At 50.4% G+C, this 24,372-nt stretch overlaps 2 protein-coding genes across 2 annotated transcripts in view; one reads left to right on the forward strand and one right to left on the reverse strand.

Annotated features, from left to right (window-relative positions):
* Positions 1 to 8,216, forward strand: part of PLA1A (phospholipase A1 member A) — a 35,221-nt gene extending 27,005 nt beyond the window's left edge. The window contains exons 11-12 of the mRNA XM_056848361.1: positions 6,975 to 7,139; positions 8,081 to 8,216. Of these exons, the coding sequence (XP_056704339.1) occupies positions 6,975 to 7,139; positions 8,081 to 8,216 (301 nt within the window). The remainder of the gene's footprint in view (positions 1 to 6,974; positions 7,140 to 8,080) is intronic.
* A 3,919-nt stretch (positions 8,217 to 12,135) lies between these two features.
* Positions 12,136 to 21,510, reverse strand: POPDC2 (popeye domain containing 2). Its single transcript, XM_056848767.1, has 4 exons — positions 21,015 to 21,510; positions 18,524 to 18,632; positions 13,893 to 14,380; positions 12,136 to 12,202 (listed from the first exon to the last, which is right to left on the reverse strand). Exons 1-4 carry the CDS (start codon positions 21,503 to 21,505, stop codon positions 12,136 to 12,138), a joined length of 1,155 nt encoding a protein of 384 aa, XP_056704745.1. The 5' UTR covers positions 21,506 to 21,510.
* Positions 21,511 to 24,372: the final 2,862 nt, after the last annotated feature.

A 24,372-nucleotide genomic window follows, 5' to 3' on the forward strand; every position in this document is an offset into this window, starting at 1 on the left:
AGGTGCCAGGGGGGCGCAGCCCATAGTCGATCGGCAAGGGAGGAAGGAAAACAGAGAAAGAGGAGGAGGGAGGGAGAAAGGGAGAGAAAGGGAGAAAGAAATGGAGAAAGAAAGAAAAGGACGAAGGGAGACAAAGAAAAGGACGGAGGGAGACAAAGAAAGAGACAGAAAAAGAGGGAGAAAGAGAGGGAGAGAAAGGAGAAAGAGTGACAGAAAAAGAGGAAGAGAGAAAAGCCTTTCCCCCCCACACACACACACACATGCTGGCCCCGCGCGACCGGGCCCCATCCTCCCCTGCCCCCCACACACACACGGCGGCGCACAGAGCCCCGCGTGACCGGGCCCAGTCTCCATGCCCTCTCCTCCCCAGAGTCCACAAAAGGGCCCCCTGTCAGGCTGTTATCTCGGTTTAGTTGTTTCCTCTGTTCCTTTGCTGAACCGTCCAGACTTCAAGGACGGCTCCACATACCAAAGCCTGGGAACGCTACTCCTGGGAAATTGTGCTCTGTTTATGCTTTGTAATCTCCCGCCGTTTTCATGCTTTATATTTTCAACTAACGAGCAAGACACTCATAGCTGTCATCTTATTCTCAATGCACTGTATTGCCTATTTGACCAGTAAAAGCCATCTGCTTGGATTCTAAGTGTCTCTGTGGTGATTTCTGGTTCTTTGGGTCAAGAGCTTACATTATGACAGCTATCATCAACTCTTCCTCAACAATCCCCTAGTCAGGCTGGAGCCCTGGAGGGTTCGCCTGCCACTCGGATGGGAGCTAGGAGGTCGCTCTCCGAGTGAACCGTGACTACTACTTCTTGGAACCCTGGAGTCCTCATTTGAGGATCCTACCCTTCTACAGGACATAGTCGCTGAACTCTTTAGGACTAATTTAGAGGTTTGCCGCTTGAGGGGACTGGTACAGACACAGTGGCAATCTCTAGTGAGAGTTCTCTGGATGTTAACGTCGGAGGATACTAATACTCGTTTAGACCTCCAGGATTTTGATCAGTTGCTGGATGATGCCCGGCTGGCAACTGAGGACTTACAAGTACTAACCGGATTATTGGACAAGCTTATTGCCCGTGAGACTCTCCCTTCCATGGCTCTAACGCGTCCTGTTGCCTTGGGAAAAGGTACCATGGCAGGAGCTGCACAGGCAGGTTTTTCCTTGATACCCGATGCAGCTAGCTGTCAAGCTGAAGCCAAACGGGTCGCTATCCATACGGCTCTCCTCTTTGCGGATTGTACAAAGGATACCACAGTAGCCACCTTGGCTCAACGTTTGACCTCGACGTTTGGGGCCGATGCACCCGCGATTGCGGTTCGAATACAACCATTGCTAGGCGGGGAACCCGACCCCATACTCACACTCCTGGAAACGGAACTTTTACCGCACGTTACCGCAGCTGCAGCTCTAAGACTTGAAAACGAAAAAGTTCTCGCGGATAAAGAAGCTGCTGAAGCAGCTAAGGCGGCAGCCGAGGCTCAAACCGCAAGAGATAAGGAGTTACAGTTGGCTGCGGATCGGGCGCGGACAGGCGGTCGCCCCAAGGACACTGTAAGGAGCAGTCCTCCGTTAGGTCTGTCTTTTTCCCCGGTATTTGCCCCGTCGCGCACGACCCAACGCGCACGCCGCCTTGCAGACCGACGCCAAGACTCCGGAGAGTCTGAAGAAGAGGACCTATATGGAGACAGTTCTCAATGGGCCACGAGCTTTCGGACAAGTAAACCCCATCGTACTGGTGGCCCAGGAGAGGACGTTCACCTGTTACGAGCCCCAAATCGAGAGCTGTCTGACCGTGTTGATCAACTCCAGGAGCTAATGGAACGTGTGCTTCAGGACAACAGGCAGTTACAGCAAGCCCTGACAGCCCAGGCACAGCCCGTCCCACAGGGACCCGCAATACCGAATCAGGGGGTGCCAGCCCAGCCACCCGCTAATGTGCCTGCGCCACCTCCGCCTCCCGGAGGCCCCGTTTTACCTGCACCCAGGGCACCCGTGCAACCGGGTCAGCCGATGCCCGGTCCTTGGAAACAACTCAAATTGAAAACTACGTACGATGGATCTCTCGAAACCCTACCCTGTTTCTTGCATCAGGTGGACAGCTATATGCGAGAACAAGGACAGTTCTTCCCTACAGAGGACAGCCGGGTTCGCTATGTGGCTTCCCTTTTGACAGGCAAAGCAGCCGACTGGATGGTCCTCCAATTCGACACCCGATCCCGCTCTATCCGTTCCCTCAACAATTTCATGACTGCTTTACGTAGGAGGTTTGAGGACCCCTTTCTGGGGGAATGAGCCAAAGCGGAACTTTTACAACTGAGACAAGGCTCTACTCCAGTTCGAGAATTTGCTGATGAATTTCAAAGACTGGCAAGCAAAATTGTGGACTGGCCCGAAGCCACCCTAATTCACCATTTCAGGGAAGCCTTACACCTTGACGTTCTGAATTCGTCGTACATGCGGGGTGATCCCGAAACTCTTGAGGATTGGATTCTATTAGCCGAAGAGGTGGAAAGCCGCCGACGCTTTATTTCCCTTGTCTGCCAAAAACACAAGGAGAAAAGCGTCCAAAAGCCCCAGCCCAAGGCACCACCCCCCAATCCACGGAAACCTGCGCGTCCACCCCAGGATCGCGAAACCCGATTTCAAAGAGGTGCCTGCCTCATTTGTGGGGAAATGGGCCACTTTGCAGCAGTCTGCCCATACCGCCCTGAACCCTTTTGTCCCAGCACGACAACCCGAGCCAGAGGACGACCACAACGCAGAGGCACCGCGGCCACCCGCAGCGCAGCGCCGGGAAGACCCACACCCTCTGCACTTCACGCTGGAGACTCAGCCATCCTGCCTACATCGAATGACCCCGCCGGGTCCCGGATTACAAGTGCCCCATTGGGGGACAACTTTCCCTCTTCTGATGAAGAGAACCCATGGAATTCTCTGGCTTTAAACCTGGAATCCCCCCTTGATTTGTCAAAAAACGGCTCCGGTCTGTGGTGAGTGGAGCGTCTCCACAGACCTCTGCAGATTCTCCTGCTAAACCGAATGCTCCCACTAAAGTAAAAGAAGTGGAAACCACCGTTTATGTGGACGCAATTTTACAACACCATGAAGGTGGTCCCCAACTACCCGTTAAGGCACTCATTGACTCCGGTTGCAGTCGCACTCTCATAAACGAAGCCACATTTGCAGCACTCAAAGTCGAGTCCGAGGCTTTACCAGCCCCCGTCCAATTTGCCCAAATGGACGGGAGCCATTTCAAGGGGGGCCCAGTTGATCATCGCACCATAGGGGTGGCAATGGGAATTGGCTCCCACTGGGAGCAAATAGACTTTACCATAGCCCCTATCCGATTTGAAGTGGTTCTGGGAATTAACTGGATTAAAGGTCATAGTCCCAGTATAGACTGGGAAACGAACACGATCTCCTTTGCCAACCCCAAATGCGACCAGCACCGGCAGCAAGTTGCGCTACTGTCTCCACCCGCTCCAGCATTAATCTCCGATGTCCCATCACCGCCATCCCTCCCTCCTGTATACCAGGACTTTGCGGATGTCTTTAACATTAAGGAATGTGATGCCTTACCCCCCCACCGAACCACTGACTGTGCAATTGAAGTGGTGAAGGACTGCCCATTAACCAAGAGTATAATTTACCCTATGAGCACTTCCGAGCGCACTGTACTACGGGACTTTTTAGACAAAAACCTTGCCAGAGGGTTCATTCGCCCATCGAATGCTCCCAACTCAGCCCCCGCATTTTTCGTCCGAAAAAAGGAAGGCGACTTACGCCTCTGCATTGACTTCCGTAAACTCAATGCAGTTACTCAAGCCAACGCCTATCCTATACCGCTAATATCAGATATTTTAGGACAACTGCAAGAGGGACGTATTTTCTCTAAATTGGACCTAGTAGAAGCCTACTACCGCGTCCGTATCCTCAAGGGGGACGAACCCCTCACTGCCTTCTCTAGCTGCTTTGGAATGTTTGAATTCCTTGTGATGCCCTTCGGGTTAAAAGGGGCCCCGGGGGTCTTCATGCAACTCATCAACGAAATCCTGCATGATTTACTGTACCGCGGGATGGTGGTTTATTTAGATGACATTCTTATCTATTCAAAAACCATGGACGAGCACGTCGCATTGGTCCGAGAAGTTCTACACCGCCTACGCAACCACCAACTCTTTGCAAAACTGGCTAAATGCGAATTTCACCAGAGCAAAATAACTTTCTTGGGATATATAATCTCCCACCATGGCCTTAGCATGGACCCAGCCAAGGTCCGTTCCGTCCTCGATTGGACACCTCCCTCCAACCGCAAGCAAGTACAACAGTTTCTGGGCTTTGCTAATTTCTACCGCGGATTTATCCCAAACTTCGCCCAAATAGCACTGCCCATCACCGACCTACTGAAAACCAAAGGTAAAGAAAACTCTGCCACATTGCCCTCCGCTAAGATACTGTGGACTGATCAATGCCAGACCGCCTTTGTAGCCCTCAAATGCCTTTTCACATCGGAACCTGTGCTACGACACCCAGACCCTAACCGAATGTTCATTGTACAAGTCGATGCCTCCGACGTAGCTATGGGAGGGACCAGACTCCAAAAAGGACCAGACGGTCTCCTTCACCCCTGCGCTTACTTCTCTAAAAAATTTGCGCACTCCCAATTGAACTGGCCTATTTGGGAGAAGGAAGCCTCAGCTGTTCACCATGCACTTACTCTATGGCGACAATTCCTGGAAGGGTCTAAGGTCCCCTTCGAAGTTTGGACCGATCACAAGAATCTAGCCGCCCTCACAGGAACCCATAAGTTATCCGCAAAACAACAGCGTTGGGCGGAATTCTTTGCTCAATTTCGTTTTGTCCTGAAGCATGTCCCAGGAAAACAAAACGTTCTCGCAGATGCTCTCTCCCGATTGCCTCAGTACCCGGCGAAACTCGATCGGCCAACAGACTCTTTATTTACGCCCGCACAAAGGGAAGCCCTACCCGTATTGGCTGTACAAACTCGATCCCAAACGCTGCCCCAGTGAAAGCACACAGTCACCACCGTGCAAACTCCTCCAACCCTACCGGCTGCCCAGCCGCCCCCGCAACGGAAACCCACGATAACCGGCGCTTCAGCTCCTCCAGCCCAACTAGCCGCCCAGCCGCCTGCAGTCTGCGCACTGCCGCACGTAAGCGCTTCCCCCTCGTCAACCCCCCTAACTGCTCCTACTGCCACTTTAAACAAGAGGGGGGTTCCCGTCTCCGATTCTTTCTTAAAGTCCCTTCGGGACCAATGCCTTATGGAACACTCTAATCAAACCCTGCCTCCTGGTGTAATCGAACAAGGAGGCTCTTGGTACAAAGACTCGAAATTGTATGTGCCCAAAGCGCTCCGAAAAGACGTCTTACACTTGGCTCATGGAGTAAAGACCGCTGGACACTTTGGGTTCCTAAAGACCCTTCACCTGTTACGCAGACAATTTTGGTGGGGGGGAATGCGTTCTGATATTGACTCTTTTATTCGCAGCTGTCCTATTTGCGCCACAGTCAAACGATCTCAAGGCAAGCCCCCAGGACTACTGCAACCACTTGAAATACCCAGCAAACCCTGGGAAGTGATTGCTATGGATTTTATGACGGATCTCCCTCTCAGCGGGGGAAAAACTGTATTATGGGTTATCACTGACTTATTTTCTAAGCAAATACATTTGGTTCCTTGTGCGGGGATCCCCTCCGCTCAGAAGTTGGCCCGCCTTTTTGTGTCACATGTCTTCAGACTACATTCGTTTCCGCGCAAGATAATCTGCGACCGCGGAAGTAGTTTCGTTGCAAAGTTTTGGAAAGCTTTTCTCAAATTGGTGGGGGTGGAGCAGGGATTGTCTAGTGCATACCATCCCCAAATGGATGGCCAAATCGAGCGTGTTAATGCTGTACTTGAATGTTATTTGCGCCGAAGCCCGATCGGCTCCTGCATGCATGCTCTGCCGCCGGGAGCCACCAGCCTCTTTCCCCCTCCCTCTCGCTGCTCAACAGCCGACAGTTGGCGAGAGGAGGTCCAAAGGGCGCCGCAGCACCGCTGTAAGCCATGGCGCCAGGAACACTCTCTGGGAGGGCCGCCCTGCGCCCCGCCTCTGCAGCAGGGCCCCGGAGCTCCCGAGGGCCACAAAAAATGTCCTCGGGGGCCGCATATGGCCCCCGGGCCTGAGGTTCCCCACCCCTGTGTTAGAAGGTAAGCAGGGGGAAATCCTAGGAGCTTGAGTCCTGGGCAAAGGCTCCTAGCCCTGCTCGCCCCATTGGCCGAAACCAGGCCGCGCTATTGGCCCTAAGCCAGCGCCCGCCATTGGGCACGGAAAGGTTGCCCCCCCTATCACGGATCAGGGGGGAGCGGCCACAGGTGGCCAGGGGGGCATATAAGCAGGGCCATTCCCAATGTATCCCCAGTTCTGTTCTACCCTACAATAAACGTTGGTTGCATTGAACTCCGTCTCCGACCTCTTGAATCCTGCCCACGCAGACTTAACAGTGGCTAAGAGGCAAGGGGGTAGCAGGGGGGCGGTAGAGGTGGGCCCCTTCAACTGTGTTGTTGTATAAGGTAGGGTGCGCTGGGGTTGAGTTTGTGGAACCAAAATACATCACTGTGACGCTTGTTTGTGTCCACAGTTCCGATTTCTTCCACGAGTTAATAATACAGCTTTGGGGGTTGCTGCATTATGTATTCCCAGCGATGTATTAAGAGTTTGAAAATCTTATAAAAAACATCTCTTTAAAAGGTTTTTTGGATCGACTAAAAAATGTTTGGAAGTTGTCTTCACAGCTAAAGGGGCCACACAAAGTGCAAACAGTATTTTTATAACATTTTCAAACTCTTAATACATCGCTGGGAATACATACTGCGGTAACCCCCTTTGTCGGCCAAACACAAGTGTATTGACCCTATACAAAAAAGCACCTAAGCTCACTCCCTTCCCTTGCTGGGCTTTGCAGACCCAAGTGGGAGACCCTTGGCCAAAGTCTGGTGGCTCACTCCACGCCGCTGTGCCAGATGGAGAGGGTGACATTGCTGTACCACCCCAAGAGCTGGAGAAGGAGCAAGGAAGAGGACCCAGCCGTTGACCGGTTGTGCGCAGCTCCCCTTCCCGTGAATCCAAGGTAAGCGAGAAGCACCTTTTATGAAGCCTGTTCTAGCAAGAGGAAAAGCTCTCTGGCCTTGTGTGGAGGCAGACAGACACTCGGGTTGATTTGGGAGATGATTTTCCATTCATATAGGGCTCTTGCTGAAAAGTGTAAATATAATAGAGTTGAAGAAGAAGAAAAAGAGTTGGTTTTTGTACCCCGATTTTCTCTACCTTTAAGGAGTCTCACACTGGCTTACAATCGCCTTCTCTTCTTCTCTCCACAACAGACACCTTGTGAAGTAGGTGTGGCTGGAGGACGTTCTTGCCTCTTTGCAAGCTTTTTTTGTACTAGGAAATAATAGCACAAGGCTCAAAAACAATTGCAACAAATATATTACATAAATGACACTTGAGACAATATAGTGATGAATGTGAACAACCACCAAAGGTGACAGTGCAAAATGACAACTACAATACAATTATTATAAACAATTATCTGTTTTATTGTTGTCATTTTGTCATTTTGCACTGTCACCTTTGGTGGTTGTTCACATTCATCACTATATTGTCTCAAGTGTCATTTATGTAATATATTTGTTGCAATTGTTTTTGAGCCTTGTGCTATTATTTCCTACTACCAATTAGTTATAGCATAGGTGTTGTTTTCCCTTCAGTGCTTTTTTTGTACGGCTTACCAACATACTCAATAAAAACTGTGACACAGGAGTCGTATTTTGTGCGGTAGAGCAAATAGCAGCCCCAGGGGCCATTTCAGGTTGGGAAAACGGCACGGTTGGTGGACGTTCCCCCGGAGAAAATGGCTGCATTGGAGGATGGACAGTACAGCATTGAACCATGCTGAGGCCCCTCCCTTCCCCAAACTCTGCCCTCCCCAGGCTCCACCCCCCCAAACCCCCAGAAAATTTCAACCTGGAGTTGGCAACCCTACCCTGACTTCACCTGTTCCTCTCGCAGTGAGAAGATGTTCTGCCTGACTCAGACGATCGCTGTGACCGGGAAAAATAGCCCTTCCTATGGCTTCGCCCTTGCGTGTGCGTCCGCCACAGCTCCCCCAGCGGACACTGAGATAACGACAGGACGTTGGCAGTGAAGTGAGCTGGAAGTGGTTCAGGCCGGGGAATGTCGCAGATATGTGTTTGAACGATTCCCGCCACACTTAGAATGCCTGTATGTTTTCACTCAAAGCCACCAAATTTTTGCTATCAAGAAGATGATGAGATGCAACATGGACAGAAGGGGTGGGATGTCTATCTAAAAGCACCTACCGCCGTATTCAGTCCAAACATACCTTATTCCTCTCCTGTTCTGCAGTCTGGACAAACCAGTTTGTAGCAGGAAATAACAGTAGTTGTGCTGGATCAGTCCCATGGTCTGTAGGGTGGCCAACCTCCAAGTGGTGGCTGGAGATCTCCTGCTATTGCAACTGATCTCCAGGCAATAGAGATCGGTTCACCTGGAGAAAATGGACACCCTGGACGGTGGACTCTATGACTTTATCAAAGCCCCTTCCCAAACCCCACCCTCCTCAGGCTCCACCCCCAAAACCTCCAGGAATTTTCCAACCTAGAACCAGCAACCCTAACGGTCTATCATGTTCACCATCCTGTTTTACATCCTGGCCATTAGTATATGTAGACCGAAAAGCCTTCCCCTGTTTTTTTCTCCTGGCCTTGGTGTTCAGAGAGTTACTGCCACTGAACATGGAGGTTCCATTTGGCCATGATGGTTCATAGTCACTGATAGACCTCCATGAATGAGCCTGCTCCTTCTTTAAACGCAATGAAACTAGTGGCCATCACTACCCCTCGTAATAGCGAGTACCACATGTTAATCTACCACATATAGAAGAAGAAGCAGAGTCGGTTTTTATAGGCCGACTTTCTCAACCACTTAAGGGAGACTCAAACCGGCTTACAATCACCTTCCCTTCCCTTCCCCACAACAGACACCCTGTGAGGTAGGTGGGGCTGAGAGAGTGTGACTAGCCCAAGGTCACTCAGCTGGCTTCGTGTCTAGGAGTAGGGGAAACAAATCCAGTTCACCAGATCAGCTCCGCCACTAATCTCACTATTTATATGCAAGAATTCCAAAATATTCCAATATACGGAAAGATCCGAAATACGGACCACTTCTGATCCCAAGCAGTTTGGATAAGGAATTCTCAACCTGTAATGTTCATTTGGCTCTAACTTGACACTTTCATCTGGGAATCTACCACAAGGTGGCACTGCTCTTAGGAACGACAACAGTCCTGATGAAACCTAAAGAATCTTTTGCATTTTAAAAAAGTCCCTTTCTAAATAAAGCACCACAGGCTTTTCCTGGCCAATTTACCCGGATAGGAGGGGCAGCTCACAGAAGTCCAGCCTGTTTTAGCAATTCAAATCCGAACAGGAGTTGCTTGCCTTCTCTTTGTAAATACATTTCCAGCTTCGGTTTCCAGTGCGCGGCTAGGATGACCCCGCTAAATAAGGGCCAAACTAAACCTGCTTGTTTATAAAGGGCTGGATCCAGGTAAATCAGACCCAACTCTGTTTCAGCATCTATGGAGAACTGCTGTTAAAAATATAAAGGAGAGCCCATTTGGGTTCAGAATGCCACCTGGCAATTTTCCCACACCAAAGCAGCACCGAACAGGTTATTCCTCTATTTTTGCCGCTCTATGTACATAGAATACTCCATGTGGAACCTGGATGCAACTCTTTAAAAACCAGCATGTCTCCTTTGGCCATGAAATAACAATTAACCTTAATTGTAATTAAAGCCACTGGTTGTACAAAGGAAGGGAGAGGTGGCTGTGAATTTCCTGTGTTGTACAGGGGGTTGGACTAGATGACCCTTGGGATCCCTTCCAGCTCTATGCTTCTATGTCTAAATCCACATTACATGGTTAACTTCGCTGGGCTGAAAATTACTTTTAGGCTATTAAGTGTATTGCTTCTCTGCCTAGAACCGGTGACATTTTAAAATAACTTAAAATAAGGGTATTGGATTAACACCATCAATACGATCCTAAAATCACTTTCCTGGGAGTCATCCTTATTGAAGAGACCTGTGTAGGATTCTGAGAAGACCTTCTTAGGATGGTACTGCAAACTGGTTTAAATAAATGAAAAATGAATGTGTATGAAACCGTAGGAGTTTCAGTGATAACTTCAGCATTTCCCATCATAATTTGTTTGCAAATCTCACATATTCAGTGTTTCGAATTCTCACTCAGAATTATTAATCTATTTAAAGGTATCCCACAATGAGAGACTCTCGGCCCAAAATGTCTTAGATATTCACCGTTTGGAAGTTCAGTTTTTTAAAAAAACCTTACAAGGTATAAACATTCAGCTTGGTTTGGTGATGGAGCAAATTAATAAAGGCCTGTGGTTTTGTTTGGTTCAAAACAATTCTCATCTGGCTGTTTAACAGAGCAGCTTTTAGTAACTTAAGGAAGGTCTCTCCTGAGCTTCTTGGTATGCCCCGCATAATATGCAAACCAGAGAAGCCGTGATTTAGCAAACACCCCTTTCATCCAGCAAAACAGGAGACGTAGAGAGAAGGTTTTATTTTATGTGCATGTGTGTTTTGTTTCTTGAGGGGAGAACTAGTACAAATTTCTCTTAACATTAGCAACACAATTCCCTCTATTTCGATTTTGACATTGTCAGAGACCCCCCCAAAGCCCCTCCCCTCACCCCTCCTTTGCCAGACGGCATTGAAGTCCCTCCCCAAACTCCGTCCTCCTCAGGCTGCACCCCCAAAACCTCCCGCCAGTGGCGAAGAGGGACCTGGCAACCCTACATGACGAACGTGACCCATGAGGGGTCTCCGTCCTCTTGCGAGAGGCCATAGCAGCCATTTTGGCCAATATCTTGCAAATTCGGCTCAATGGCTTCCGCCGTCTACCATGGCAGACAGTCTAAAGTGGAGCCGTTCTCTCCGTGTATTCCAGTGAGATGGTTGGCCACATTCAAGTGAGATGCTGGGACATAACACTCAGACACCCCCACCCCCCAGAGTACCCTCCCGGGCCCCAGTTTGGGCAACACTGAACTGATAAGTCTTCAGTAGAGAGCCAGGTCCTTTGACTAGCTGCACCATTGACTTTCCACAACATTTAATGATAGAACCACGTGCCGAGCGTTCCAGAGTACAGACTTGCAGACAGGCTGTGGCTCAGTGGCAGAGCATCTTCTTGGCATGCAGAAGGTCCCAGGTTCAATTCCTGGCATCTCCAGGTAAAAGTATCCAGTAGTAGGTGATGGGAAAGACCTCTACCTGAGACCCTGGAGAGTTGCTGCCAGTTTGAGCGGACAATACTGACTTTGATGGACCAAGTTCTGATTCAGTAGAAGGCAGCTTCGTGTGTTCATGTGTACATTTTGGGGAGGGGCCGTGGCTCAGTGGTAGAGCATCTGCTTGGCATGCAGAAAGTCCCAGGTTCAATCCCCGGCATCTCCAGTTAAAGGGACCAGCCAAGTAGGTGATGTGAAAGACCTCTGCCTGTGACCCTGGAGAGCCGCTGCCGGTCTGAGTAGACAATACTGACTTTGATGGACCAAGGGTCTGATTCAGTTGAAGGCAGCTTTGTGGGTTCATCTGTACATTTTGGAGATGAGCCGTGGCTTAGTGGTGGAGCATCTGCTTGGCATGCAGAAGGTCCCAGGTTCAATCCCCGGCATCTCCAGTTCAAGGAACTAGGCAAGGAAGTGATGCGAAAGACCTCAGCCTGAGACCCCGGACAGCCGCTGCCAGTCTGAGCAGACAATACTGACTTTGATGGACCAAGGGTCTGATTCAGTTGAAGGCAGCTCTGTATGTTCATGTGTTCATAGTGCTGATCCACAAGCCGTGGGAAGGTGTCCTACCATTCACAAACTGGTCTCATGCAGGTGCTTCAAGAGTGCCCATGCAGGTGTCTGTGAAACGCACACACTGGCATGCAAATAACGAACACTGTTCGGATCAGACTGTTTGGTTGTGCAGGGGTGGCCTTCGCAAGCCCCCATTGTTGTCCCCTAGAGTTCTGGGGTCTGAGTGGGGGCCAGCGGGGCTCGCCCTTTTGCGAGGGCCTGGCGATTATCTCTCGGGAGGCTTCCGGACACTGCAGAAAGGAAAGAGAGACGGTTATTCCCTTTTGGAACCAGCTAGGTCACCCCTATAATCCCAGTACGTCTGCAGGGAAACTTCAGGGCCAGTGGATTGCAGTCTGTTGCTTGGGTGGCCAACCTCCAGGTACAAGCTGGAGATTTGCTATTACAACTGATCTCCAGCCGATATAGATCAGTCCCCCTGGAGAAAATGGCCGCCTTGGCAATTGGACTCTATGGCATTGAAGTCCTTCCCCTCCCCAAACCCCGCCCTCCTCAGGCTCTGCCCCAAAACCCTCCCGCCGGTGGCAAAGAGGGACCTGGCAACCCTATCTGTTGCCCGTGGGTGCCATGGCACCCACCAAGTGTTTTTGGAAAGTGGACGGGGCCAGGTTGGGCTTTGCCCAGCAAAACATCTGACTGACTGTGTCGGTTTTTAAAAACATTGCTTTGACAGTAGCTGCTACCACAGCACAAGGATCTTCGCTTTGTGGCCACAGATAAGCTGGGGCAGACATTTTGTGGCTGGCTCTGCCTCCTGAAGCAGCCATTTTGTGGTGGCCATTTTGTGGCTGCACCCACCACACTATGTCAGAATCCCAAAGATGCCTGCAGAGGACCTGTAGTCTATTTTGTGTGCATATTCATCTACCAAGTTTCCATTATTCCATGCACATAGGGTCGCCAACCTCCAGGTACTAGCTGGAGATTTCCCACTATTACAACTGATCTCCAGCCGATAGAGATCAGTTCCCCTGGAGAAAATGGCCACTTTGGCCATTGGACTCTATGGCATTGAAGTCCCTCCCCTCCCCAAACCCTGCCCTCCTCAGGCTCTGCTCCCAAAATCTCCAGGGATTTCCCAACACGGAGCTGGCAACCATACTTGTACAGAACACAATGGTCGGAGAAATTTCCCTTCAACAATATGCCTCTACGTTGAGAGTTCTTAGAGCCTTGGCAAGGAATTTTAAAATGCCTGTTGGTGACTTTGCAAGACAGTAGTAGGGGGTGAAGCCCAAAAGTACGTTTCTCCCCACAAGTATGCCATCAAAAAAGAGATGGTTGTCTTACATTTGCATACAAGTCATAGTTTTGTACAGTAATTTTGTGTGTGTGTGTGTAACATTTTAAGAGGGACACCGTACATTCAGGGCCCTTTCGAGTACATAAAGTATTAGTAGGGAAGAAGAAGAAGAAGAACAAGAAGAAGAACAAGAAGAACAAGAAGAAGAAGAGTTGGTTTTTATATGCCGACTTTCTCTACCACTTGAAGAAGAATCAAACCGGCTTACAATCACTTTCCCATCCCCACAACAGATACCCTGTGAGGTAGCTGGGGCTGAGAGAGTTCAGAGAGAACTGTGACTAGCCCAAGGTCCCCAGCTGGCTTCATGTGGAGGAGTGGGAAAACCAATCCAGTTCACCAGATTAGCGTCCGCCACTCATGTGGAGGAGCGGGGAATCAAACCCGTTTTTCCAGATCAGATTCCACCACTCCAGACCACCGCTTTTAACCACTACACCATGCTGGCTCTGAAGGCAAAGAGCTACAGGTCGAGCAGGAGAATGGTGGACACAGCATGCTGGACATATCGGTCACACACACTTGTGTTTCCTTCGAGAGGCACAAAGAGTACTTACTTACACAGGGTGATGTGTGCCCATGTTAGCAGTGCCCTCACTTCATATACTCCCCTTCGCTCACATAGTCCATAAAGGACCCCGTCAATTCAGCAAAATCTTCCAGTACAAGACTGGTAGAGTCCTCACCGGACAGGTCACTGTCAGGCCGAAATATCCTGACAGGGCCGCGGGGGGCAGTGGGAGGAGGCGCGGAAGAGGCCACGGGGGATGTCTGGACAAAGGTCGGCAACGGTGGCCGTAAGGGCATGGGCGGTTCCTCCGGCTCCACCGGTTCCGGTTCCGGCTCCGCATCGGCGTCTGGAGTGGCGGGCGCCAGGACGTGGTAGAGGCTGGGCAGGCGGATGTCGAAGCGCAGGCCGAACTTGGCAAACAGCTTCTCGTTCAAGGCGTACAGCTTCTCGGAGATGTCGTAGCCGAGGAGGACCGAGAAGAGACGGGCGATGTAGCGCTCTTTGGCCAGCAGCGAGTAGAGCTGCCTCCGTGGCCACGTGACAAAGCTGCAATCCGTCTCCGCCGTCAGGGTGACCTGCCGAAGGAAGGGAATCAGAGAGGTGATGTTTGGGCTGTAGGGTAACAAAGCTACCATCTTACCTTCAGGATTACTGTCTTCGGCAGGAAGTCCTAGGAGGATGTGGACCGAATCGAGCGGGTGCCGAGGAGAGCGACGAGGATGATCAGGGGGCTGGAGAGCAAGCCCTACGAGGAAAGGCTGAGGGAGTTGGGAATGTTTAGTCTGGAGGAGGTTGAGAGGGGAATGTTTAGGGAGTTGGGAATGTTTATTCTGGAGAAGAGGAGGTTGGGGGAGGGACATGATTTCCCTATGCGGAGCGGTTGAAACGCTTAGGGCTGTTTAGCTTGGAAAGAAGGAGGTTAAGAGGAGACATGATAGAGGTCTATAAAATTATGCATGGTTTGGAGAGAGTGGACAGGGAGAAGTTTTTCTCCCTCTCTCATAATACTAGAACGCGGGGTCATCTGCTAAAGCTGGAGGGGGAGAGATTCAAAACAGATCAAAGGAAGTCTTTCTTCACACAATGCATAATTAAATTGTGGAACTCCCTGCCCTAAGATGTGGTGATGGCTGCCAACCTGGAAGGCTTTAAGAGGGGAGTGGACATGTTCATGGAGGAGAAGAGTATCCATGGCTAGTACTAAACATGATACTAGTCATGATGCATACCTTTTCTCTCCAGGATCAGAGGAGAATGCCTAATATGTTGGGTGCTGTGGGACACAGGCAGGATAAATGCTGCTGCAGTCGTCTTGCTTGAGGGCTTCCTTAGAGGCACCTGATTGGCCACTGTGTGAATAGTCTGCTGGACTGGATGGGCCTTGATGAGAGTGACTGTTGTTCTGAGTAGACGATACTGACCTTGATGGACCAATGGTCTCTGATTCAGTATAAGACAGCTTCATGGATGTTCAGTGTGAAACTCTTCCAACTCACATCTTTGAAATCATAGAATCATAGAGTTGGAAGAGGCCATCCAGGCCATCTAGTCCAACCCCCTGCTTAATGCAGGATCAGCCTAGAGCTCCCTGACAAGTGCTCGTCCAGCCTCTGCTTAAAGACTGCCAGGGAGGGGGAGCTCAACCTAGGTAGCTGATTCCACTGTTGAACAACTCTTATTCTAAAAATGGTTTTCCTAATACCCAGCCAGTAATTTTCCGGAATTTAAAGCCATTATCACGAGTCCTATCCTCTGCTACCAACAGGAACAGGTCCCTGCCCTCCTCTAAGTGACAGCCCTTCAAATACTTAAAGAGAGAACTTAAGAAAGGCCTTGCTGGATCAGACCAAGGCCCATCAAGTCCAGCAGTCTGTTCACACAGCGGCCAACCAGGTGCCTCTAGGAAGCCCACAAGCAAGATGACAGCAGCAGCATTGTCCTGTCTGTGTTCAAAAAAAAAAAGGGTAAAGGTCCCCTGTGCAAGCACCGGGTCATTCCTGACCCATGGGGTGACGTCACATCCCGACGTTTACGAGGCAGACTTTGTTTGTGGGGTGGTTTGCCAGTGCCTTCCCCAGTCATCTTCCCTTTACCCCCAGCAAGCTGGGTACTCCTTTTACCGACCTTGGAAGGATGGAAGGCTGAGCACCCAATATAATAGGCCTGCTCCTCTGATCCTGGAGAGAATAGGTGTGCATCAAGACTAGTATCCATTTTGACTAGTAGCCATGAATACTCATCCATGAACATGTCCACTCCCCTCTGCAAGCCTTCCATGGTCAACAGTTTTGCTACCTGCTGCTAGGAGCTTCCTTGCTTCCATTAGGGTTTATGCATATATTTTGTATATCAAACCAATATCATACACATGCTTAATGTTTAATCTGAATCCTTGCAGACAGAGCAGATGATTTAAAACCTATCCCACGTTTCACTCTCTGACATGCCAGGGAGCGTGGCAAGAAGCGGGCCAAGATATGCGGAGGCCACCCGGTGCCCAGGGGTCTCCTTGGCTCAAGACCAAGGAATGGTTCTTGGGGAAGTGGAATATGGGTGAGCGACACAGTATGTCCCGGGTTTGACATTTGATGCCGTTGCCCTGCAAGCAGCTGCTTGGGTTTGGCCATATTACACTCAGGAGCCGGCGTGCAAATCCTTCTGCAAGGCAGGCCTAGCAGACTGAAGGGGACAAAAGTCCAGGAGTGCTGTCTAGTCCAGAATGATAGACCATTCTTTTTGGGAGCTATTGAAAAATTTGTAAAAACAAAATAAAAATAAACAGCCTATTGGGCTTACGAAGAAATATAAACCTCCCATTTTGATGTGAACCTATTATGGGCTTTATCCTCTTTGATTGAGGCTGACGAAGCTATATTGATAGTGAAAGCGCTACAAATATCCGGGATAGCGTTTCCTCCTATTTTTTCCACATAGGAGTATCTTCCCTTCCTGCACGGGAACTGAAAATCTTCTTCCCCTTCCGACAACAGAGGAACGGTGGAATTGCACTTACCTCAAAATAGACTTTGGGTTCTTATACCTCTCTTCATTTCGTTTATTTGGAGACAGCCATTGTGCTTTTTTGTAATGAAATTTGTCATATTGTTGACTTTGTAGTATAGAATTGTATATATATGTATGTTTCACTCGCGTGTGTGTTTTTGTTATATTGTTGCACTTTATGTAATTTGAATATAGACTTTGAACAGATTGAGCCTGCACTGTTTTGTTGCTTGCAACCTCCAGGTGGGGCCTGGAGATCTACTGGAATTATAACATCTCCAGACTACAGAGATCAGTTTCCATGGAAAAAAATGGCTGCTTTAGAGGGTGGACTCCATGGTATTATATTCCGCTGAGGTCCCTGCCATCCCCAAACCCTGCCTTCCCTAGGCTTCACCCCAAAACTCCAAGAATTTCCCAACCCAGATCTGGAAACCTATCACTTGTTCCTGTTTTAAGCAGGGGATGCAGTTAAATTTATAGATGAATATAACCCCATTCCCAGGATGGCAAGACAAATGCTTTTACTTCTAATACGTAATGTAGTGGTCTGAAGAACTGGTCCCCAGACTAATTCAGATAGTGAGTTGGGAAACTGCTGGAGATTTGTGGGTAGAGCCCGAGGAGGACCGAGTTTGGGGAGAGAACTCAGCAGGGATATAATGCCAGATACGTCATATCCCTGCTGAAGAGCCGCGTGGTATAGTGGTTAAAAGCGGTTTGGAGTGGTGGACTCTAATCTGGAGAACCGGGTTTGATTCCCCCACTTCTCCACATAAGCAGTGGAGGCTAATCTGGTGAACCGGGTTGGTTTCCACCACTCCTACACACGAAGCGAGATGGGTGACCTTGGGCTAGTCACAGCTCTGATAGAGCTCTCTCAACCCCACCAACCTCACAGGGAGTCTGTTGTGGGGAGGAGAAGGGAAGGTCATTGTAAGCCGGTTTGATTCTCCCTTAAGTGGTAGAGAAAGTCGGCATATAAAGACCAACTCTTCTTCTAGACTCCACCTGCCAATGCTGCCATTTTCTCTAGGGGAACTGATCTTTGCAGTCTGGAGATCAGTTGATATCAGGAGAACTCCAGGCCTTGCCTGGAGGCTGGCAAGCCTAACAAGTCCAAACTTGACACGTGCGCAGTGGAATGTTGACTCCCCCCCCCCCTTTAGCTGGAAGGATGCTTCTCACACACAACCCTTACCCCCGCTATGCCACAAACGGTGTTTGAAAATCTCTCTTCAAACTGCACAAAATGCACGTTGACGTTCAAGGAAGATAAATGCCAAAGGCCTTGCATATCTAGCGATGTGGTGATGGCTGCCAGCTTGGAGGGCTTTAAGAGGGGACTGGACATATTCATGGAGGAGAGGGGTATTCATGGCTATTAGTTAGAATGGATACTAGTCATGCTGCATACCTATTCTCTCTAGTATCAGAGGAGCATGCCTATTATTTTGGGTGCGGTGGAACACAGGCAGGATGCTGCTGCTGCAGTCATCTTGCTTGTGGGCTTCCTAGAGGCACCTGGTTGGGCACTGTGTGAACAGATTGCTGGACTTGATGGGCCTCGGTCTGATCCAGCAGGGCCTTTCTTATGTTCTTATGTTCTAGCGATGTGATGCTTTACCTCCCAGCCTCTGTCGTATGTTTTCCAAAAGAGTTGTCAAAAATGAGACTTTGCACAGCAGCCAGGAAATTATTTTTTTCCCCTTTACCTGAAATGTGCCTTCTTCAGATGGCGGCAGCGACTCCCACTCTGGAGAATCCAGGAACTGATATGGGAAGATGTAATGCAGAAACTGCCCATCCTGACTCACCCGGATCCTACAGAGGGGAGGGAACGGACAGTTAGTTTAACTGTTAACCCTGGAAGTACGAGTGGGAATCCCTAGTTTTGGAAAGAAATGGTATTGCTCTTAGGTAGGGTTGTCAGGTCCCTCTTTGCCACCGGCGGGAGATTTTTGGGGCAGCGCCTGAGGAGGGCAGGGTTAGGGGAGGGGAGGGACTTCAATGCCATAGAGTCTCATTGCCCATGCCACCATTTTCTCCAGGGGAACTGATCTTTATCGGCTGGAGATCCGTTGTAATAGCAGGAGATCTCCAGCTGCTGCCTGGAGGTTGGCAACCCTACTCTTAGGGCTGGCAACCCTAGGTTAGGAAGTTCCACGAATAGGGTTGCCAGGTCGCATAGCTTGGCGGGCAATTGCTCGCCAATCCAGTGCCCAGCTTGGAAGCAGGAATCGTGCGCGTGCATGGCCGTGCCGACGTGATCACGTCACTTCCGGTTTACACCTGGAAGCGCCATATTGCAACAGGCCTCTTACCAATCAAACTTGTTGCGATGCGGCGCCCCCAGGTGTAAACCGGAAGTGATGCGATTGCGTCGGCGCGGCCGTGCATGCACAATCCCTGCCTCAGCTCTGCCCCGAAAAGCTCCCGTCGGAGCCGAAAGGGGATCTGGCAACCCTAGTTGCCAACTTCCAGGTGGTGGCTGGAGATCTCCCACTATTACAACTGATCTCCAGGTGATAGAAATCAGTTCCCCTGGAGAAAATGGCCACTTTGGCAACTGAACTCTATGGCATTGAAGTCCCTCCCCTCTCCAAACCCCACCCTCCTTAGACTCCACCCCCAAAATCTCCAGGTATTTCCCAACCCGAGGCTGGCAACCCTACCAATGAATGATGGATTATGTAATCCACAGATTACACAATCTTCCCAGATTCACATGCTTCCCAGACCCTATTCCTCTATGCACTCCGATTAGAGTTGCCAACATCCAGGTAGTAGCTGGAGATCTCCTGCTATTACAACTGATCTCCAGGCGATAGAAATCAGTTCCCCTGGAGAAAATGGCCACTTTGGCAACTGGACTCTATGGCATTGAAGTCCCTCCCCTCCCTAAACCTTGCCCTCCTCAGGCTCCACCCCAAAAACCTCCCACCAGTGGCTAAGAGGGACTTGGCAACCCTAACCAATTCCTTCCCTTACTGGGTCGCTTTGGCATCACCTCCGTAGTCTGGTTAACACAAGACAGAGGTCTTTTATGCATGGCTGTTTCACTCACCATCACCCCTCCGACTTTGGTTCTGTGTTGCGATTATGCATGCCGTTTCCGATCGTCAGAGGTCGCCTCCCTTTCCCCCTTTGTTTCCCCGCGTTTTGCCCGCGTTTTCGAATTCGAGATAAAACAGGACCCTCAAAACACCGGCAAAGTGCGAGGAAACACAGGGGGAAAGAGAGGCTCTCTCTGATGGTCGGAAACGGCGTGCATAATCACTACAAAGACCCGAAGTCGTCATCGGAGGGGTGACGGCGAGTGAAACAGCCATGCATAAAAGACCATTATTTGCCTTGCAAACCAGAACTGGGAATCTCAATCTAAAGCATGTTTGCAGTCGCTTAGACCAAGGTTGTGTCTGAAACAGTTCATGCGTCAAGCCCTTAAGAACACAGGAAAAGCCCTGCTGGATCAGACCCAGGACCATCAGGCCCAGCAGTCTGTCCACACAGTGGCCCAACCAGGTGCCTCCAGGAAGCTCACAAGACCACTGCAGCAGCATTGTCCTGGCTGTTTTCCACTACAGCACAGCACCTAAGATAATAGGCATGCTCCTCTGATCCTGCGGAGAATATATATGCACCATGACTAGTATTCATTTTGACTAGTAGCCATGAATACCCCTCTCCTCCATGAACATTGTCCACTCCCCTCTTCCAAGTTGGCAGCCACTCACCACGTCCTGGGGCAGGGAGTTCCACAACTGAACTATGTGTTATGTAAAGAAAGACTTCCTTTTATCTGTTTTGAATCTCTCACCCTCTAGCTTCAGCAGATGACCCCGTGTTCTAGTATTATGAGAGAGGGAGTAAAGCTTCTCCCTGTCCACTCTCTCCATACCATGCATAATTTTATAGACCTCTATCATGTCTCCCCTTAACTGTCTTCTTTCTAAGCTAAACAGCCCTAAGCATTTTAACAGCTCCTCACAGGGCAGTTGCTCTAATCCCCTGATCATTTTGGCTGCTCTTTTGTGCACCTTCTCAAGCACTGCAATATCCCTTTTGAGGTGTGGCGACCAGACCCTTCCTCTCCACAAGATTGCAAAGGGAGCTGAACTGTGCTGTTCCACCATCTCCTTTTTTATGCTTCAGAAGCACCAAGCCGGTTCTGCCCCAAGGCCCGGCAAAGGAGGAGAGGCCTACCTGCCCGACAGCAAGAGGGACAGCCGATCGATGGCCGTCTTGCCCTCCACGGCATAGGTCTGGTCTCGGGCCAAGGGCAGGACCCGTTCCTCGCAGCACTCGACAATCTCTTTGTATACCTGGGGGGGCACTTGAAGTGGCTGGCACACCTGCTTGTAGAGCCGCTCGAAGTCTCTGGGCACCGTGTCCTTCCGGAGCTGGTAGACCAGATGCGCCAACTGCAGCGCGCAGATCAGGACCAAAAGCACGTTCCAGGTGAAGACGTCGACTCCGCAGGCGTCCAGCCAGCCCCAGAGAGCCAAGCAGAAGAAGCCGGTGGCCAGGAAGCCGAAGATGTAGATGGCCCCAAAGGTGCCGCTTCCTCCCATGAACCCCAGGAGGAGGATGCAGCCGGCCAGGTGGTAGGTGGCTCCTTCAGAAAAGAACTTCCACCGGTCGCACAAAGTCGGGTGGAAAATGATCCGGTCCAGGAGGGTGCTGTTGGCACTCATTTTCCCTGGCCGGTCCGCTGTGGACCTTATATCGCAGGGCGAGAAGGGGAACCGATGCTCGGAACAGGAACGAAACAGTGGTTCCAACTCTTCAGAAATTGCAGAGGAACATTTTGGGAGCTAGGGAGACATTTGCCCAAAACGACGCCCGGACGAAACACCCCGACGGAGTCCACCGAAAGGCTTTCTCGGTGTTCTTGCAGGGGTCCCTGACCCGGCCGGTCATCTCGATCCACGCCAGAAATCCAGTGCCGGAGTGGACGAGGCCTTTCTCTTTGAGAATGCCTGGGGAAAGCAGAGCTGGAAAGAGTGCCTGCGGCCTGCTCCCTCCCCAGCCATGGGAGAAGTGGAAATAGAGCCAATGTCAGAGCAACGGGGAGGGCGTGCTAGGGGCGGAGGAGAGCCGAGCCGAGGGCACTTGTGCTGGAAGTTGGAATGTATCGCACGGGGCAATGGAAAGACCCCAAATAGATCACCATGTTTGGAATTGAAATCCAAGAAGCGGCGGCCGAGAGGGGAAGAGAAGCCAGGCGAGCCCTCATCACTTAACATAACTCGCAGGAGATTACGCTCTGTATTGTTTGCACGCACGGGCCCTGGCTTTGCTGGAGACCGCCCGAAAGGGTCTCTCTTCTATCCCAACATACATGTGAGCGAGAGAAACAGAAGGATCGCCTCGGTCATGAAATGTGAGCCGCAGAAGCACGATCGGCTAGCGAAGCGAGACTACCGAACCCATTTTTCGGAAGTGCTTCTTTTTGAGCCGCGGAGGCTTCCGAAGATGGTGCTGACAGGTGGACGTTTAAAATTAGACAGGCTCCGGACTCGAGTCTGGTCTTGCAAGCAAGGGTTATTAGTATTTGCGGCCGCAGGCTTGATAAATGAGGCGAGGAGGAGACGGGAGCAGGCAGCCAAGAGAAAAACGTCACTGCAAGAGCCAGCGTGGTGTAGTGGTTTAGAGCGGTGGTTTGGAGCGGTGGACTCTGATCGGGAGAACCGGGTTTGATTCCCCACTCCTCCACATGAGCAGCGGACTCTAATCAGGTGAATTGGGTTGGTTTCCCCGCAACTACACATGAAGCCAGCTGGGTGACCTTGGGCTAGTCACAGCTCTCTCAGCCCCACCTACCTCACAGGGTGTCAGTTGTGGGGAGGGGAAGGTGATTGTAAGCCCGTTTGATTCTGGCTTGAGTGGTAGAGAAAGTTGGCATATAAAAACCAACTCACTCTTCTTCAAGCTGGCAACCATTTAGTGAGTTGGTGGCCTGGCTGGAAGAGAAAGGGAAGCGAGGGAAGGTGGAAACCGCCCTTGCCTGTTTTCCTGAAGTACAGCTATATTGGTCTATACAAAATCCACAAAACAAGAACCAATCCTGTATAAATACCTTCTGTGTGTGTGTGTGTGTGTGTGTAAAAGTGCCATCAAGACGCTTCCGACTCATGGCGACCCTATGAATGAAAGTCCTCCAAAATGTCCTGTCTTTGACAGCCTTGCTCAGGTCTTGCACATTGAGGGCTGTGGCTTCCTTTATTAAGTCAAATACCTTCTTTAGGGGTGATCAAATTTCGCCGGAACTGGACTGAATTTTAAATAGAAGGGTGGGATACGGTTGCTAATTCTGGGTTGGGAAATTCCCAGAGAGTAGGAAGGAGACTGGGGAAGGCAGGGTTTAGCAAATGGAGGAACCTAGGGTTGCCAATCTCCAGGTGGCGGCTGGAGATCCCCCGCTATTACAACGGAACTCCAGGCGACAGAGATCAGCTCACTTAGAGAAAATGGCTACTTTAGGGAGTGGAATCCATGGCATTATACCCCACTGAGGTTCCTCTAGGGTTGCCAGCTCCGGGTTGAGGAATGCCTGGAGATTTGGGGAGTGGAGCCTGAGGAGGGCGGGGTTTGGAGAGGGGAGGGATGTCAATGCCATAGAGTCCAATTGCCAAAGTGGCCGTTTTCTCCAGAGAACTGATCTCTGTAGTCAGAAGACCAATTGTAATTCCAGGGGATCTCCAGGCCCCACCTGGCAGCAGGGGACCTTGGTGGGAAACAGGTTCTTCAGGCCATGGTATAAAGGTCTGATAGGCAACTCTGTGAGACCAAGTAGGCAATGAGCTTAACTTGACGTCTGGGGTTTTGTTAACAATACGTTTTCTGGGCAGTTGCATTCAGTCCGTGTCCTTCATTCTGTGTTCTTTCACTCCAACCTTATGCAACACTTTACATTCATCTCAAAGTGTTACCAGCGTAGTATAGTGGTTAAGAGCAGTAGACTCTGATCTGGAGAGCCAGGTTTGATTCCCCACTCCTCCACGAGCAATGGAGGCTAATCTGGTGAACCAGGTTGGTTTCCCCACTCCTCATGAACCCAGCTGGGTGACCTTGGGCTAGTCACAGCTCTCTCAGCCCCACCTACCTTACAGGGTGTCTGTTGTGGGGAGGGGAAGGTGAGCGTAAGCCTGTTTGATTCTCCCTTAAGTGGTAGAGAAAGTCGGCTTATAAAAACCAACTCTTCTTTTTCTCTTCGCCATGTTCCCGCTGCCATCTGTGGAACCCTTAAGAGCGGCTTGCTCTTTTTTCACTTTGGCATTTAGTACTCCCATTTTGACTTTATTAATTTTAAATGAGTCCCCCATTGCTGCATGGTGGCAAAACCAGCATGGAGGTCAGGGAGCAGCGAAATCATGTTTTAAGGTCGGTGGCGGAGGACAGGGAAGATCCAGCCCTACGGCTGGAGGCCCGGGTCTCATCTGTGGAACACAGCACCTTTTATCAGCTTCGACTGATACACCAGCGACGGCTATTTCTGAAAGATGAAGGACTGTAACACGCTAAAGATGGGGCTGCCTTATCAGTAAAGTGGTGTGAAGGG

The sequence above is a fragment of the Euleptes europaea genome, chromosome 4 (genome assembly GCF_029931775.1).
Source record: "Euleptes europaea isolate rEulEur1 chromosome 4, rEulEur1.hap1, whole genome shotgun sequence".
Taxonomy (NCBI): domain Eukaryota; kingdom Metazoa; phylum Chordata; class Lepidosauria; order Squamata; family Sphaerodactylidae; genus Euleptes; species Euleptes europaea.